The following is a 13,062-nucleotide window of genomic DNA, read 5'->3' on the forward strand; positions in this document are numbered from 1 at the left end:
GATCTTTGGCTGAAAAATCATGTATACTGCTTGAACACCATTTGGCTATTAGAGTAAGTAAGGGAAGCGTTATTTTGTGCATGAAATTCAGTATGGCAGAGGGCCAGGTAAGGACGGGGCACTTTTCAAATCCCACCCCAAAAAAACCCAAACCCCAAGAGCAGCAGAGAGACTCAGTGCACCTGCTTTAACCACTGTGGGAACTCGGCTCAGGGAGGAGAGCAGTTCACCACGTCCCTGCCTGCACCAGGAGAACACAAAGGCGCTGGGGCTGGCACTTCTGGGAAGAGGCTGCAGCTATTTATAGCGAGCGCAGTTCAAGGTGCAGGCTGCTGCAGACAAGCCAGCCGCTTGTTTTCGCCATAACTGATCTATACGGCGCGGATTATACAAACAGTTGTTTCTTGCTCATTTCCACTCCACTGGCATCTCCCATGATAAAAATGCACTTGTCAATACAGCAGCTGCTATCAAATGGCAGAACTGTTACACAGCTGCGAGGTCTTTAACTGGGGACTCTAGGTGAGTTTTGTAAAGATGTTCAGAAAATACAGCTGTGAAGCCTTGGCATGCAGCTGGATGCAGACACAGAGGAGAGCAATAATCTCTTTCCATGCTATTCTTCTGCACTTCAAAAAAAAAAACATAAAGCCAATTTTCTCAGCTTCACTTGCTATAAATCCTTTCTCAGGCATATCTGCACTAGCCTTTTTGAATGTCTTGATTGTGAATTTGGTATCCATGTTCTGTTTTCAGAAAAGGCAGTCTAATTTCTTTTAAAGCTATTACTTCTACATCATTAGGTTATTATTTTCCATAAATTTATCCTTACCTTTCTGTATCTCTGCATAGAAGATGTAGCTATATTGCATCCTGGAAGCAACTGCAGCATGTCCAAAGTTGACCACCTCTCTCTTTTCAGTGCTGTGGGACTGTAACATATCACCCTGCAGGGTTGCAAGCCAGCCTGCCCTAAACAGTCTCGTGCAGGACCAACCCTTGAATGCTGAGAGACGTGTTTCACTTCTTAAGACTGTGGAAAAGCCTCACAGGCAGTGAGCAGACAAACGACCGCATGTGAGACAGCTTCCTTCTGAGGATCGCTGCCGCTCAGGCTCAGAGCACCAGAAATAGCTGGTGACCGGGCAGAGATCAGTGGGTGAGGCGGTGGTCAAAGGTACCTGATAAACACAACTCAGAGCAGCAGCTCACGTTTAGTGATGAAAGACATATGCACAGACCAGAGTGAAATCTGTCTTTGCAATTAACACCAGTGCCCAAACAAAATTCAATCTCCCCAGCCCCTAAGGGGAGATTAAAAGTCTTATTGGGCTTATTTATTACACTTATCTTGACACAGAACTGGCAGTTGCCTTTACTACCACTGCTGTCCCCAAAGGAGGAGTAGGACATCACGATGGAGGGACATCTCCTCCTGCTGCTACCCTACAGCACTCTCCAACAATTGTACTGGAGCAAACGAAGGCTGGAAGGCTGCTAAAAACAGGCAGAGAGGAAACAGCTGAGCTGTTCACCACACAGCACTTACTGTATGAGTGTTTTGTTTTATCTAGCATCAACCAGGGCACACCTCGCCTCTTCTAGGTTAATCAGATTCACAGAGCTTCATGGGACCCAAAAGCTGCAGTTTAGTTCCGTGACATAAGCAACATCCCCTGCCCAAAGATTCCTTATCACTTTTCCGTTTTAAAATTCAATGGCAACTTGGAGACAAGAATCAAGGCTGGAATCTGGTTAGTGTACATTCAGAGCCTGGGGCTCTGAAACTCACATTCAGCCACAGGTAGAAGGAAAAACCAACACCAAACCTTTGTTTTCCGAACAGTGATTTACCCAGTTTAATTTTGCTAGGTGTCCATTGCAAAAAGTAGTGCTTACCTACAGAGCTGCCTGCCTGTTGAGCAACAGAGTCTCTAACTGTCACAACTGACACTAAGAGCAGGGATGATACACTCAGGAATACCCCTTCTCCTCACAAGCTCCCTCCGGTTCATCGCAGATAACTCGTTTGCTCTTCAGGACTGAAGAAGGAAGTGCAGAAAAGAGCTATCGCAGAGTCCACTGCAATGAACACAAGCTACTCCACACCAGTGTTCAGCTCTGCTTTTAGCAACTCAGCTCTCTGCCTTCATGGACCAGCTTCACCCTCCCTAACCATAAGTGTTCATGTTCTGATGAGCATGCACATCACACCCATCCACAGCAACAAGTTCACAGGCCTTTGCAGAGCTCCTCAGAGGAAAGAAGTGAGGAGTCCATGGACATCATCACTCAGGAATGAGACTGCTGAACCTCCTTTCTTTGCTATGTCTTGAGACTGGACATCCATCTCACAGTGTTAAATCAAGTCCTGGCTCTATCCTGTGACAGCACCACTAACTGAGAAGATTATTTCATAAAGCTTTTAAGGAATTCATCCAAAAACAGTCGCAAACAAATGCAAAGGTCAACAGTGGATGTTGCGAAAGAAAACTCACCTCTTCACATCAAGGCAGCACTGTACTACACAGTCTCAGCTGGGGGGGGGGGGGGGGGCGGGAATTGGAGGCTGTCTTGCAATTAGTTCAAATGTAAACACCTTCCAACAGGAGCTTATTCCAAAATGCAGTGTGGAAAGCACAGTTGAATTGCTAGGTTGTGCCCTGTGGAGAAGATGAAGTGGGCGACTAATGCCCAAACCAACCATCAGTAACATCAGAGCTACACCATGAACTCCACTTTCCAGGGACTGTATGATCACTTAAATATTCATAAATCCCCCATAAAAACTAGAGGCTATTTTTCATCAGTTTTAAACATAATAACTGAACTAAGGGCATTGCCTCAATCAGAAACATACATTCACTCCCTTAACGTCTTTCAGGGCCCTCAACATTCTCACTTGACCATTTGCTTTAAAACCTAGAGGGTCTCAACTGACCAACCAGCACTAGGCACAGCAGGCTCACTTGAACAGAAATACCTAAATATGCTTTATTACACCCTGAGAGCTGCCTTCCCAAAGCCATAAACTGTTCGACCTCCAAGCTAATGCAGACTCCACAAATGTTTTCCTAAGGCCTCAGCAGGTGAGAAGTCATGCACCTTTTCACAGCCTGTACATGAACAATATGAACAAGAAGTGCACAGGAAGCTTTTTTTACCTTTTACATTTTTTCCTTCTGCATTTAAAAGGAACAAGCTCAAGTTAGCTTTGGCTGACTGTATGGAACATGCCTGTAAAGGAGCCATTCTGTTTAACGGGTGCTGTCCCAAACACATCGCTGCTGGCTGCTGTTTCCTCCTGGGCAGACAGAGTACAGACTCAAGATGGGGTTCTTGCACAGGAGATGCACGTAATGCATTTGTGCACCGTGCACCAGTACAGATTAGGGGTTGATCTGCTGGAAAGCAGCTCTGTGGAAAAGGACCCAGGAGTCCTGGTGGACAATAAGTTATCCATGGGACAGCAATGTGCCCTTGTGGCCAGGAAGGCCAATGGTATCCTAGGGTGCATTAAGAGCATGGCCAGCAGGTCAAGGGAGGTTCTCCTCTCCCTCTACTCTGCCCTAGTGAGACCACAGCTGGAGCATTGTTTCCAGTTCAGGGCTCCCCAGTCAAGAGGGACAGGGATATACTAAAGAGAGTCCAGTGAAGGGCTATGAAGATGATCAAGGGATTAGAACATCTCTCTTATGAGGAACACCTGAGACACCTGAGGCTGTTTAGTCTGGAAAAGAGAAGACTGAGACGAGATCTGATCAGTGCTCACAAATGTCTGAAGGGTGGGCATCAAGAAAAAGGGGCCAGTCTCTTTTCAGTGGTGCCCTGTGATATGACAAGGGGCAACGGACAAACTGGAACACAGGAGGTTCCACGTCAAGGAGGAAACATTTCTTTACCATGAGGGAGCACTGGAACAGGCTGCCCAGAGAGACCATGCAGTCTGCTTCTCTAAAGACCTTTCAAGACCCATCTGGATGCATTCCTGTGTGGCCTGCCCTAGGTGAACCTGATTTGTCAGGGGGACTGGACTCAATCTCCAGAGGTCCCTCCCAATCCCTACCATTTTACACTTAGTATCTGTTTTGTATATATGAGCATATTCAACAGCAGTAGTAATTCCCATTTATCATGAAAACCTCATTAGCCACTGATAATTGCTTCAGTTCAGAGAGACCCTTGTATTTGCCAAACAGCCTGCACAGATACCAACAAACTGTTATATTCCACGTCCTTTTTCTGGTACCTGCCTCAATGAGTGGATGCTGGGAGCTTCCAACCACCAAAGCCCTTGAGCTCAGCAGCAGAGAAGATAGCTCTGCATTCGCCTGAACTGTGTTCACGTTTGGAAGGAGCTCTCTACATCCATCACAGCAAGGTGGGGTTTCCTCCCCTCCTCCTGTAAATGATGAAAGGTTCATTTATTCAGGAATTGACTACAGTGAGCTCTAGCTTACCTGGGAAAGCTTCCCATTCACCACAGGCAAGTGGAGTTTTCAAGACATGAATGTCTGTTTTATGAACATCTGCCCTCCATGAATGCTCAGAGTAAGAAATTTATAAATGCAAGGATTGTGCACATGGGCAATACATTATATCTCTAAGGAAAGAAAACATGCAAAACTGTGCAAAAGTCTAAACTAGCACTGGTCCAAGATCATACTACCTCATCTTCTGAAATTCATGGGAGAACACCCCTAGCCACTTCCTCCTTATTCTCTCAATATACTCTCCCAGCGTACATCCCAGTCTAGAATCCATCCTAGTCCCACTGTGCCACAGATATCCAAAGCACAGACTACAGCCCCATCTTGTGCAAGTCCATCCCATGCCATGCTGAGTAACTAGCCACAAGACACAAAGATCTTCAAGTCAAAGCTGTGCTGTATGGGAAGCCCTGTATCCTTAACAGCTATCCAGAATATATGGCCCCAACTCCTTCTTCAGTAAGATAAAGATTTACCACTAGGCTAACCTGCCTAATGTCCTCAAAATGATGTACTATTGACTTATCTTACAGCCTTCATCCAGATATTTACCAGGCAAATTTAGGAAAAACTGGACTTTAGGGGTGAGGGGATGAAGGCAAGCAACCCCTCAGCATGGATACCATCAGACAATAGTTCTTCTGGGCTCCCTCATCTTGTTCAGAGGAGGAATAAAAAGCTTTAGAAACCAGTAGCAGCCTTGAGATGAGATGCTAAATGATCGGCTTGATTCTGTGCCATGCTTCAGCTCACAGAGAAATTACCAGTTTCAGCACTGGCAGAAAGCGTGCAGGTTAAAAATTTGCTATTTGGGGGAAAGAAAAAAATCCCCAGACATATACAGGCTAGCAGTGGAGATAATGGCATTTTACTCAGCAGGTTTCATCCACTATGAAATTTGGAGGAAATATTCCACAAGCACATTACCCACTGTCTGAAACTAGCACTGAAATTTACTCCTGTACAAACAGGCTCTGTCTACAGGCTATGAGTCAGTAACCCTTCCCTCCTCCAGCCAAAGCAAAAATACCAGGTAGAAACTATAAAAAAGTCAGTGCAATTAATGCACTAAATCTGTAATTTAGCACCCATGATGTAGGAGTGAAACAGTTAATTTCACAGCTTCAGAAGACAGCAACAAATTTCATGCCTTCCTGAAGCCAGCAGACATTAGCTGCTCTCTCCCCTGTAGGGCTGGAAAGGCTTACAGATTGAAACTCACCGTTGGTTTCAAAACAAACTGCTGCAGCACTGCAACAGGATGAGAGACTGACAAAGTCTGCAAGCTAATTTGTATCAGCTTTTCATCAAGTCCATTTCTAGCGCTTTTATTATTGTCTCAGCGTCAAAGACAAATTAAAGTTAAGACAAAGGTGTCAAGGGCATCCCCGTAACAACAAACATCTTTGGGATTCACCATACTGATACAGCACAGCTCACAAACTCAAATAATGCCAGCACCTCTCAATTACACAAACACGAAAGCCTCTCCTATCCATGGCCTCTTTCAGCTGCTGCCTGCAGATGTGGGCTTTCTCCTGAGGCTGTCCAGAAGAGGGCAAGAGTGGAGACCAACTGCTGCAAAAATTAATGCTCTCCTTGGAGTCTGAGTAGGCAGAACCTGACAGTCCTTAAGTACTATCCACCAGCTTTAAAAAATTGCCTCACTTGGCTCAGCAGTTTTTCAATAGCAATCTGCAGGGCAGTCCCCCCTCGACGTTTTTTCACAGCGCAGCTAGAAATTTCCCTTGAAGGTCAAGACTTACAAAAGAAGACAACGAATTTACATCCTCATTCTTAGAGGAGCTGATTTGATGCTACTTTAAAGGAATAAAAGTCTATACATTTCCTTTAAATTTTAACAAATCCTATATGACTTTTTGCAGTAACTTTAAGTCTCCTTTTATTTTGCAATAATTTAGACATTGTACAAAACAAAGAGCTATGGTGATAAACTAAAAGGACAGAAAGCCAGGTATCTATCTATCAGATTAAATGCATCCTCTCAAATTGCACTTTCTTGCTTGTTTTCACTGGAGGTCATATTTACCCTTGTGTGCAAGACACATCACATGCCTTGGCTGCTTTGGGGGGGGGGGCAGAAAATTCACACTGGACAAGCTCTGTTTTCTGACAGTTCACCCTACACGGACTAATAGTACATATATCAAATCCTTCACCCTACAGGAAGGCAATGCCAAAAAATCCTAGCAAATATTAAGGCAGTACTGAATTCTCATTTTCAATTCAAAGGAGGAAGCTATGGTAAGACGGTGGGTACCAATGCCTAAGCACAAACTGTATCCTTTGGAGAACTGGCCTAGCAAGTTGTCAAGACAACTGAAGCAGCAGCCACAAATAATCATCTACTGGCTCTCCAACTGCTTTCACCAACATTCTTCCTTCCCACGGCCAGCTCACCTGCCATAGCTGGGCAACTTCAAGCCTGAGAAGCACTGCAACACAAGGTGGTGTTGGGACTCTTTTTCCCAGCTGTGGACTGAGAGACCCTTGCTAGACTTCCTCTCTTGGGAATTAGGATTATTAGCAGACAGACACTGGGAAAGTGGTGTTGGTGTGGGGATGGGCAGATACAGACCTGATGGAGAGAACTTATGTGGAGGCCGCAGAGTTATTTGATGAACTGCTGGGGTGGGAAGGATATAAAAGGATGGCTTCTGAATTTAAAGCCTGGAGAACAGGGAGATGCTGGACCACAGCTAATGGCAGCACAGGCAGTAGATACCAAACCCACTCAACTTCAGAAATATGGGAAATTATTACAAGTTATGCATTCATTCCATCAAGCTGTGAGATGAAAAAGCAGATCCTCCATCTAACAAAAGTTTATACCAAAGGATGGAATTGGTGATGAACTCATGAGAGTTTACACCACAAGCCTTGCACTTCCCAGGGTAGACCTATATTAGAGGCCAACCTACAAGCTACTACCTAATACACCTACAATACCAAAAACCTGGACATTAAGCTCCATTTCTCTCAAGCTTCAATTAACCACACTACCTGAGTTTCCAAGCTAAGAGAACTTTCTACCTTTTGCTTTTCTTGTGGACAGGAAACAAAGAAAGCATTGATATTTCCTCTCTATTTTTGACACTCATTTATTTCAACAGGATGTCAGCCCCATGGGGCCCAGTATTGCATTCAGTTTGCAACACCTCTCACCCACAGATTTGCCAGGGCAAAGGTACACAACGTTGAACATAAAGATCAAGACCATGCGGGAAAAGTTATTGCCCTCTCCTTTAAGAGAGATTGTCTACTGGGACACCTGCCAAAGGATATACAGAAACCACTGAAGTCACACAAGTAATTAAGCTCTCACCCTGTATTTCTGACTGTAAGAAGGTACCAAACGTTACAGAGAAGGAGCAAGCATGGCCACCCATGATCTCTCTCTACCCAGGCAGAGACAGAGCATGGAAACCCAGTCTGGGACATGAGGATACCATGTCAGTAGGTCAGCACAGCCCCCACATCATGCCTGCAAGCTCCTCATCCCTCAGCGGTTACCAATACTTAAGCCAAAACAGCATCCTTTGAAAAACTGCCCTAGCAAGTTGTGAAGACAATTGGAGCAGCAGCTCCAAACAGACATCTAATGGCTCTCCAGGTAAACATCTCTGGTGTACGGTGATGGGCTAATCTGAGCATTGAGAGCAGAAGTTGATTCTTAATAACAGCAAGTCAATTCTTTGGCATTAGTTGGTTTGCTTAACCGTGTGTTACAGTACCAGATGCTTTAGCGCCTCTAGAAGTAGCTCAAGCTTCTTCTGTAAAAGTCAACCTAAGTACAAGACCGGCACACAGAAACTCTAAGGTAGACTTCCTTAAATTTGTTCAGTGCAAATCACTCAAGACATGCTTCAAAACACGATTGATGGTTAAAAGTGTGTTGGTATGAGGTTATTTGTGCAGACTAAATCCCATGAGTTTGCTGATTAATACAGTCTCAGCAGATCCTATACTCCTCCAGTACATGAACCCATCCAGCACTTTTTTTAGCCCATGCTGAAGTTTTGGTTGCTTTATACTTAGCATGCTGAAGAAATCACACCTTTGCAATGCAGCATTCTCTCTCTCAGCCATACTGCATATTCAAGCCAGTATCACGGGGTCAATTCTTTCTTACAGCCAGAGGATTTTAAGCATCTTTCAGGCCATATATATAGGGAATTTCATATGATGTGTTACAGCTTTAGTGGTTTGTACATTGGATAAAGCACCTAAGAGTTCTCAGTCAAGGCAGTCTGATTTTTAAGCACTATAACCTGCACAGGTTCAACACCTCTTCTCCATGAGCTGCTCCTGTTTACACATGAATACATGCAGAAACCACAAACCAGTAAGAGAAAACCAAACCAGGACCAGAGTTGCACTCCTCATTCAAACAGCAAAATCTGAATTCCTATAGAAAAGGCTAAATTGTTCAAAATATTATTTGAAAATCTGCCCAAGTGCTTTAAAAAACACATGGGGAATATATTTAGCTTTTCTTAGAAAGGTCTGTATATTTACAAAACCCCTAAACAAAACCCCTAAACAAAAATCAAAATCTATTCTGCTAAAAGGCCAGTGCATTGAGCTCACCAGCCAGATTCTTAGAGGCTCTCCAGGAAAGATGAGTATGCTGGAAGGTTCTAGATTTAAAATCATTTGGTTGTAGACTTAACACCCTTTAAAAAAACGGTATTTACATTTCAAACATCCAGTGGTCACCCAGCACCCATGTGTTCATATGATCAAGAGTTTACCCACCTCTTCATTCTTTCCCCACCTTTCAGTCAAAACTACCTCAATAAGCTGCCTTTCTAATCAGACAGGTAAAGAAATAAAAAATGGAAACATAAATAGGTGCATTGAGAAAGGCATTGTATGTTTAGTCCTAAACGGAGCCCAACCTGCTGCAGTGGCACTCTGGGATTCCTCATCTGCTTCATCTGAACTGCTGCATATGAAGAGGACCAACCTACTGCACCAGCACTTTGATTTCTAGATGATGATGATGACACTGGGAAAAAATACTGTGGTTTTACCTCAAGGGCAAAGACATCCAAAACAGTATCATCCTCACTCAACTGCAGCATCTCATTTCACAGATGCATCTTTCCCCAGCCACTGCAGCCCAAAGCTTGAAAACCATAAGCCAGAAGCAATTTTACTTTGCAGTAGAGCTGCTGGGACACGCAAGTGAAACACCAGCCCCTCTTGTCTCACCATCAGTAACCTCCACTCATAAGTCAGAACCCTTCCACCCCAGATCACACTTTCTGCTGCAAACATGAGCAGTCAAGAAGCAACATTGTACCTTCCTGCTTCAGATAGCTTCTTCACACAGCAGCACGAGAAAGCAAGAACCAAGATCTGTACAGATCCACAGCAGTTACACTGGCAATACACACTGCTACTAGCATAGCAACTTAGAAGCAAAGCATTCCTTCTCTGCCCTTTCATTTCAACTGCAGAGCTGTCCCCAAAAAGTTACTTTTTGAACACTCTGCCAGATTTTTAAAGAGTGCTAATAGAAAACTATTTTATGATTTTTGACACTGTTAGAAACAGTGGGATCCAGGGCCAGAGAAACCCCAAGCGTTGCTGAAGGAGAGAGTAAAAACGCTCAGAGAGGCTCTAGCAGCTGAGTATCTAATTGAGATTTGATGGATCAAGTTTTATCTATCTTCAAACTCTTCACTGGGGAAAAAAAAAACCACAAACAACAAAAAGACCCCTTTGCAATATTTAAAGCTAAAAAATAAAATCACATCAGTGTGAATTACTGCAACTACTGTGAAAAAAAACATGAAATGATAAATGGCAGACAAATACCATACACAAAATTATGACTATCTGAAGCATCTCACTGCTTTTCATTCACACCTGAAGGACATATTTTCTGTAATTCCTACTTCTTAGAATATCCATTACCTGTTTATTAATGAAGCCATCCAGTAGGGATCTGTATAAGTTCATACCTTCAGGTACACCCCTCCATGTCCAGGTCAAGCTCAGCATTACTATACCAGCATCCTTCACCACCAAACCAGTATCCTACTGCCTGGACCTCCGCAGCAACATAAACAGCTAATACTCTACCCTTCAACACATTAAAAAAATCCCTGCTGCCATCTCAATACAAAAATCAATCAGTAAGAGAAAAAGCCAGACTTCAAGAATACTAAGGGCAAGGACACAACTTTTGAGCTGAGGTGTTCCTTGCTATCCTCAGAGTGAACAGAAATATCTGCATTTGTGTAAATACAGCCTTAGTCAACAGGACAATGAATCTGTACATAGATAAATGTCACATGCTGACGTCAGTGCCAGAGCAACCTAATCAAAGTACAGCCTATTTTAAACCCTAGTTAAAGTTTGTTTTTTGCTTTGTTTTTAAGAAAAGAGAAAAAGCACACACAAAAATGTACCATTGGAGCTTTCTTTGGGGGGGAATGGGGGGGAGGGGAAGGTGTGGAAATACCTTTAAAAATTCTGTCTAGCAGTAAACCAGAGCTGCAGTTTTTCTTTCCCTCTAGTATTGCAGACACAAAAGCAAAGTTCTACCCAACCCTGAAACTCACTGTTCCATCTGACACGTCACTGCACTAGAAAGCAGAAGATAAGAATTTGGGAAAGCGTGCACATCAGATTGGCAGTAGCACTTGTATTGGAAATTCACCCAGATGGGTTAAAAATAACACTGCGAACATTTGCAGCCATGCTGAAGGTCGCTTTCGGCAGAGCTGCTGTTTTTATAGTAAGAGCTCCTGGTGACATGTGAGTTGCTAGTGCTAGTATTTTTGTTCCCAGAAAACAGGCAGCACAATCGGGTTCCCGTGGCTGAGAGTTAAGGTCATGGAGGCTGGTCACAACCAATAGGACAGTGCCACAGCAGAGAAATCAAGCCCAACACCTACTTGATTGACTTGTTTTCTTTCTTAAAGAAGTCTTCCACTGATTTATGTTGAAGTCATTTCTCTCTATCAGCAGCACACTCAAGCCAGCATTCCCATTATGCATTTCCATGGCTTTAAGCCCCATTACTGCTGGGTCCAGTTTCAATAAGGGGAGAGCCAGCATGGCACGAGGAGTGTTTACATGGACTAAGCCACAGAGCTTCTTCTGGCCTTGTGGAGCACCGGTGTAGAAAGAAGAACTTCATTATCTTCAGAAAGCTGCCTTTGTAAGTGTGCTGGCTGAACATCCACAATAACTAACCCTGAGGGGATGTTCTCTGTGGTGACCCTGGGGACTGCCTGGCCTCCATTGTTTCTCACCTAGAGTGGGAGCAAATCTGACTAGGAATTCCTGATGCTGCCTTCAGCTGCCGTCTCAAGGACTCCACAAGTGTAAGGGGCCTTTCTGCTTCCTTGCAGTTGTAAAGGTTTCTAGAAATGCTTCATGTGGGAAGAAAGAGTCTTCCATATGGTAATCTTCAGTTTAGAGGAATGCACCCTATCATCAAGTTTCATCCTTACTGGAGACAACAGCATGAGACAAGTGGCCAAGGACGGGAGAGAAAAGGCAGGCTGTACAGAGCTACAATGCAACCCACACTGCAAATTAGGATTCCAAGGATGAATCCAAACACTCAGTTCACAATCAAGTTACACAAGGAAACAATCAAATACCTCTTAACAGCCAAGTCCCTGTTCCCATCAGAACTTTTTCAGAGGACTTTGCATTTCATTTTCAGGGAACATAATTTTTCACATTTTCCTTCCATCCAGACTTCTCTCCTTAAAGTTTGACACCTTCCACACAAGCCATATTCAGTACAGACTCAACACAGAACAGAGCTTGAGCATATATTTCTATAGAGTAATTTGAATCAAAGTGACACTACACCAAGTCCTGAAGTTCCCTCTGTGCTTCTCACCAGCAGTCCAGGTATGATGCTTGTTAGTAAGGTTTATCAGCACACCCCACAGCAGTGGTCTCATTTAAGAGACTGGGGACTCCCGCACTTTGCAGACCACTAGCTACAAAAGTCTCATGCCCCAAGACAAAGCTCATCTTCTTACTGTTTCTCCAGGAATAGAAGAATCCCCTATTTTGTTTTCTAAAGGTGGCTTGTTCAAAAATATTAGCTATTTCTTCACAGTTGAGCTTCCCTCCATTACCACTAGGACTTATTGAAGTAATTACTTGGTGTTAGAAGAGCTGAGCTGTAACCATATGCTATGAGCCAGTCATCTTTGCAGTTGATCTTTGAAAAGGGAGGTGGTAGGGATTGGATGCTATTTGTAACGGTGAGCAGCAAGTGTTCACACTGATCTCTTCTCATTCTTTGCTGGGTTTTAAATGAAGAAACTTGATGTTTTAAGAGAACAAGAAGCTTTTGGTTCACTGACAGCACTTCCTTCGGCTAGAATATATACCTAATCTAAGGTTTTCTTGAAGTTCTCTGCACCTAATAGATAAATGGAGATACCAGCTTCATGAAAGACCTCTTGATTTCTTATTCTTCAGGGACACAGAGAGAAGAGGCCTGTTTAGTATCTAAGGCATGCTACACAGCAGCCATCCAGTAAAAAGCTGCTGGTGCAGAACAGGA

The 13,062-nt window shown here is 43.7% G+C and overlaps 1 protein-coding gene across 11 annotated transcripts in view; it reads right to left on the minus strand.

Annotated features, from left to right (window-relative positions):
- Positions 1 to 13,062, minus strand: part of HDAC4 (histone deacetylase 4) — a 277,155-nt gene that overhangs the window by 212,523 nt on the left and 51,570 nt on the right. For 3 of the 11 annotated variants that reach the window (XM_068138147.1, XM_068138151.1, XM_068138150.1), the window contains exon 1: positions 833 to 1,045. The exons of 4 other annotated variants lie outside the window; for them this stretch is intronic. In XM_068138147.1, the coding sequence (XP_067994248.1) occupies positions 833 to 941 (109 nt within the window). In that variant the 5' untranslated portion in view covers positions 942 to 1,045. Of the gene's footprint in view, positions 1 to 832; positions 1,046 to 13,062 lie in introns of those variants that run through there. 4 more of the 11 variants (XM_068138152.1, XM_068138149.1, XM_068138148.1 and 1 more) reach the window with 2 other exon arrangements.

The sequence above is a fragment of the Melanerpes formicivorus genome, unplaced genomic scaffold, assembly GCF_026170545.1.
Source record: "Melanerpes formicivorus ecotype bairdi unplaced genomic scaffold, bMelFor1.0.p_v2 SCAF_5, whole genome shotgun sequence".
NCBI classification, from domain to species: Eukaryota; Metazoa; Chordata; class Aves; order Piciformes; family Picidae; genus Melanerpes; species Melanerpes formicivorus.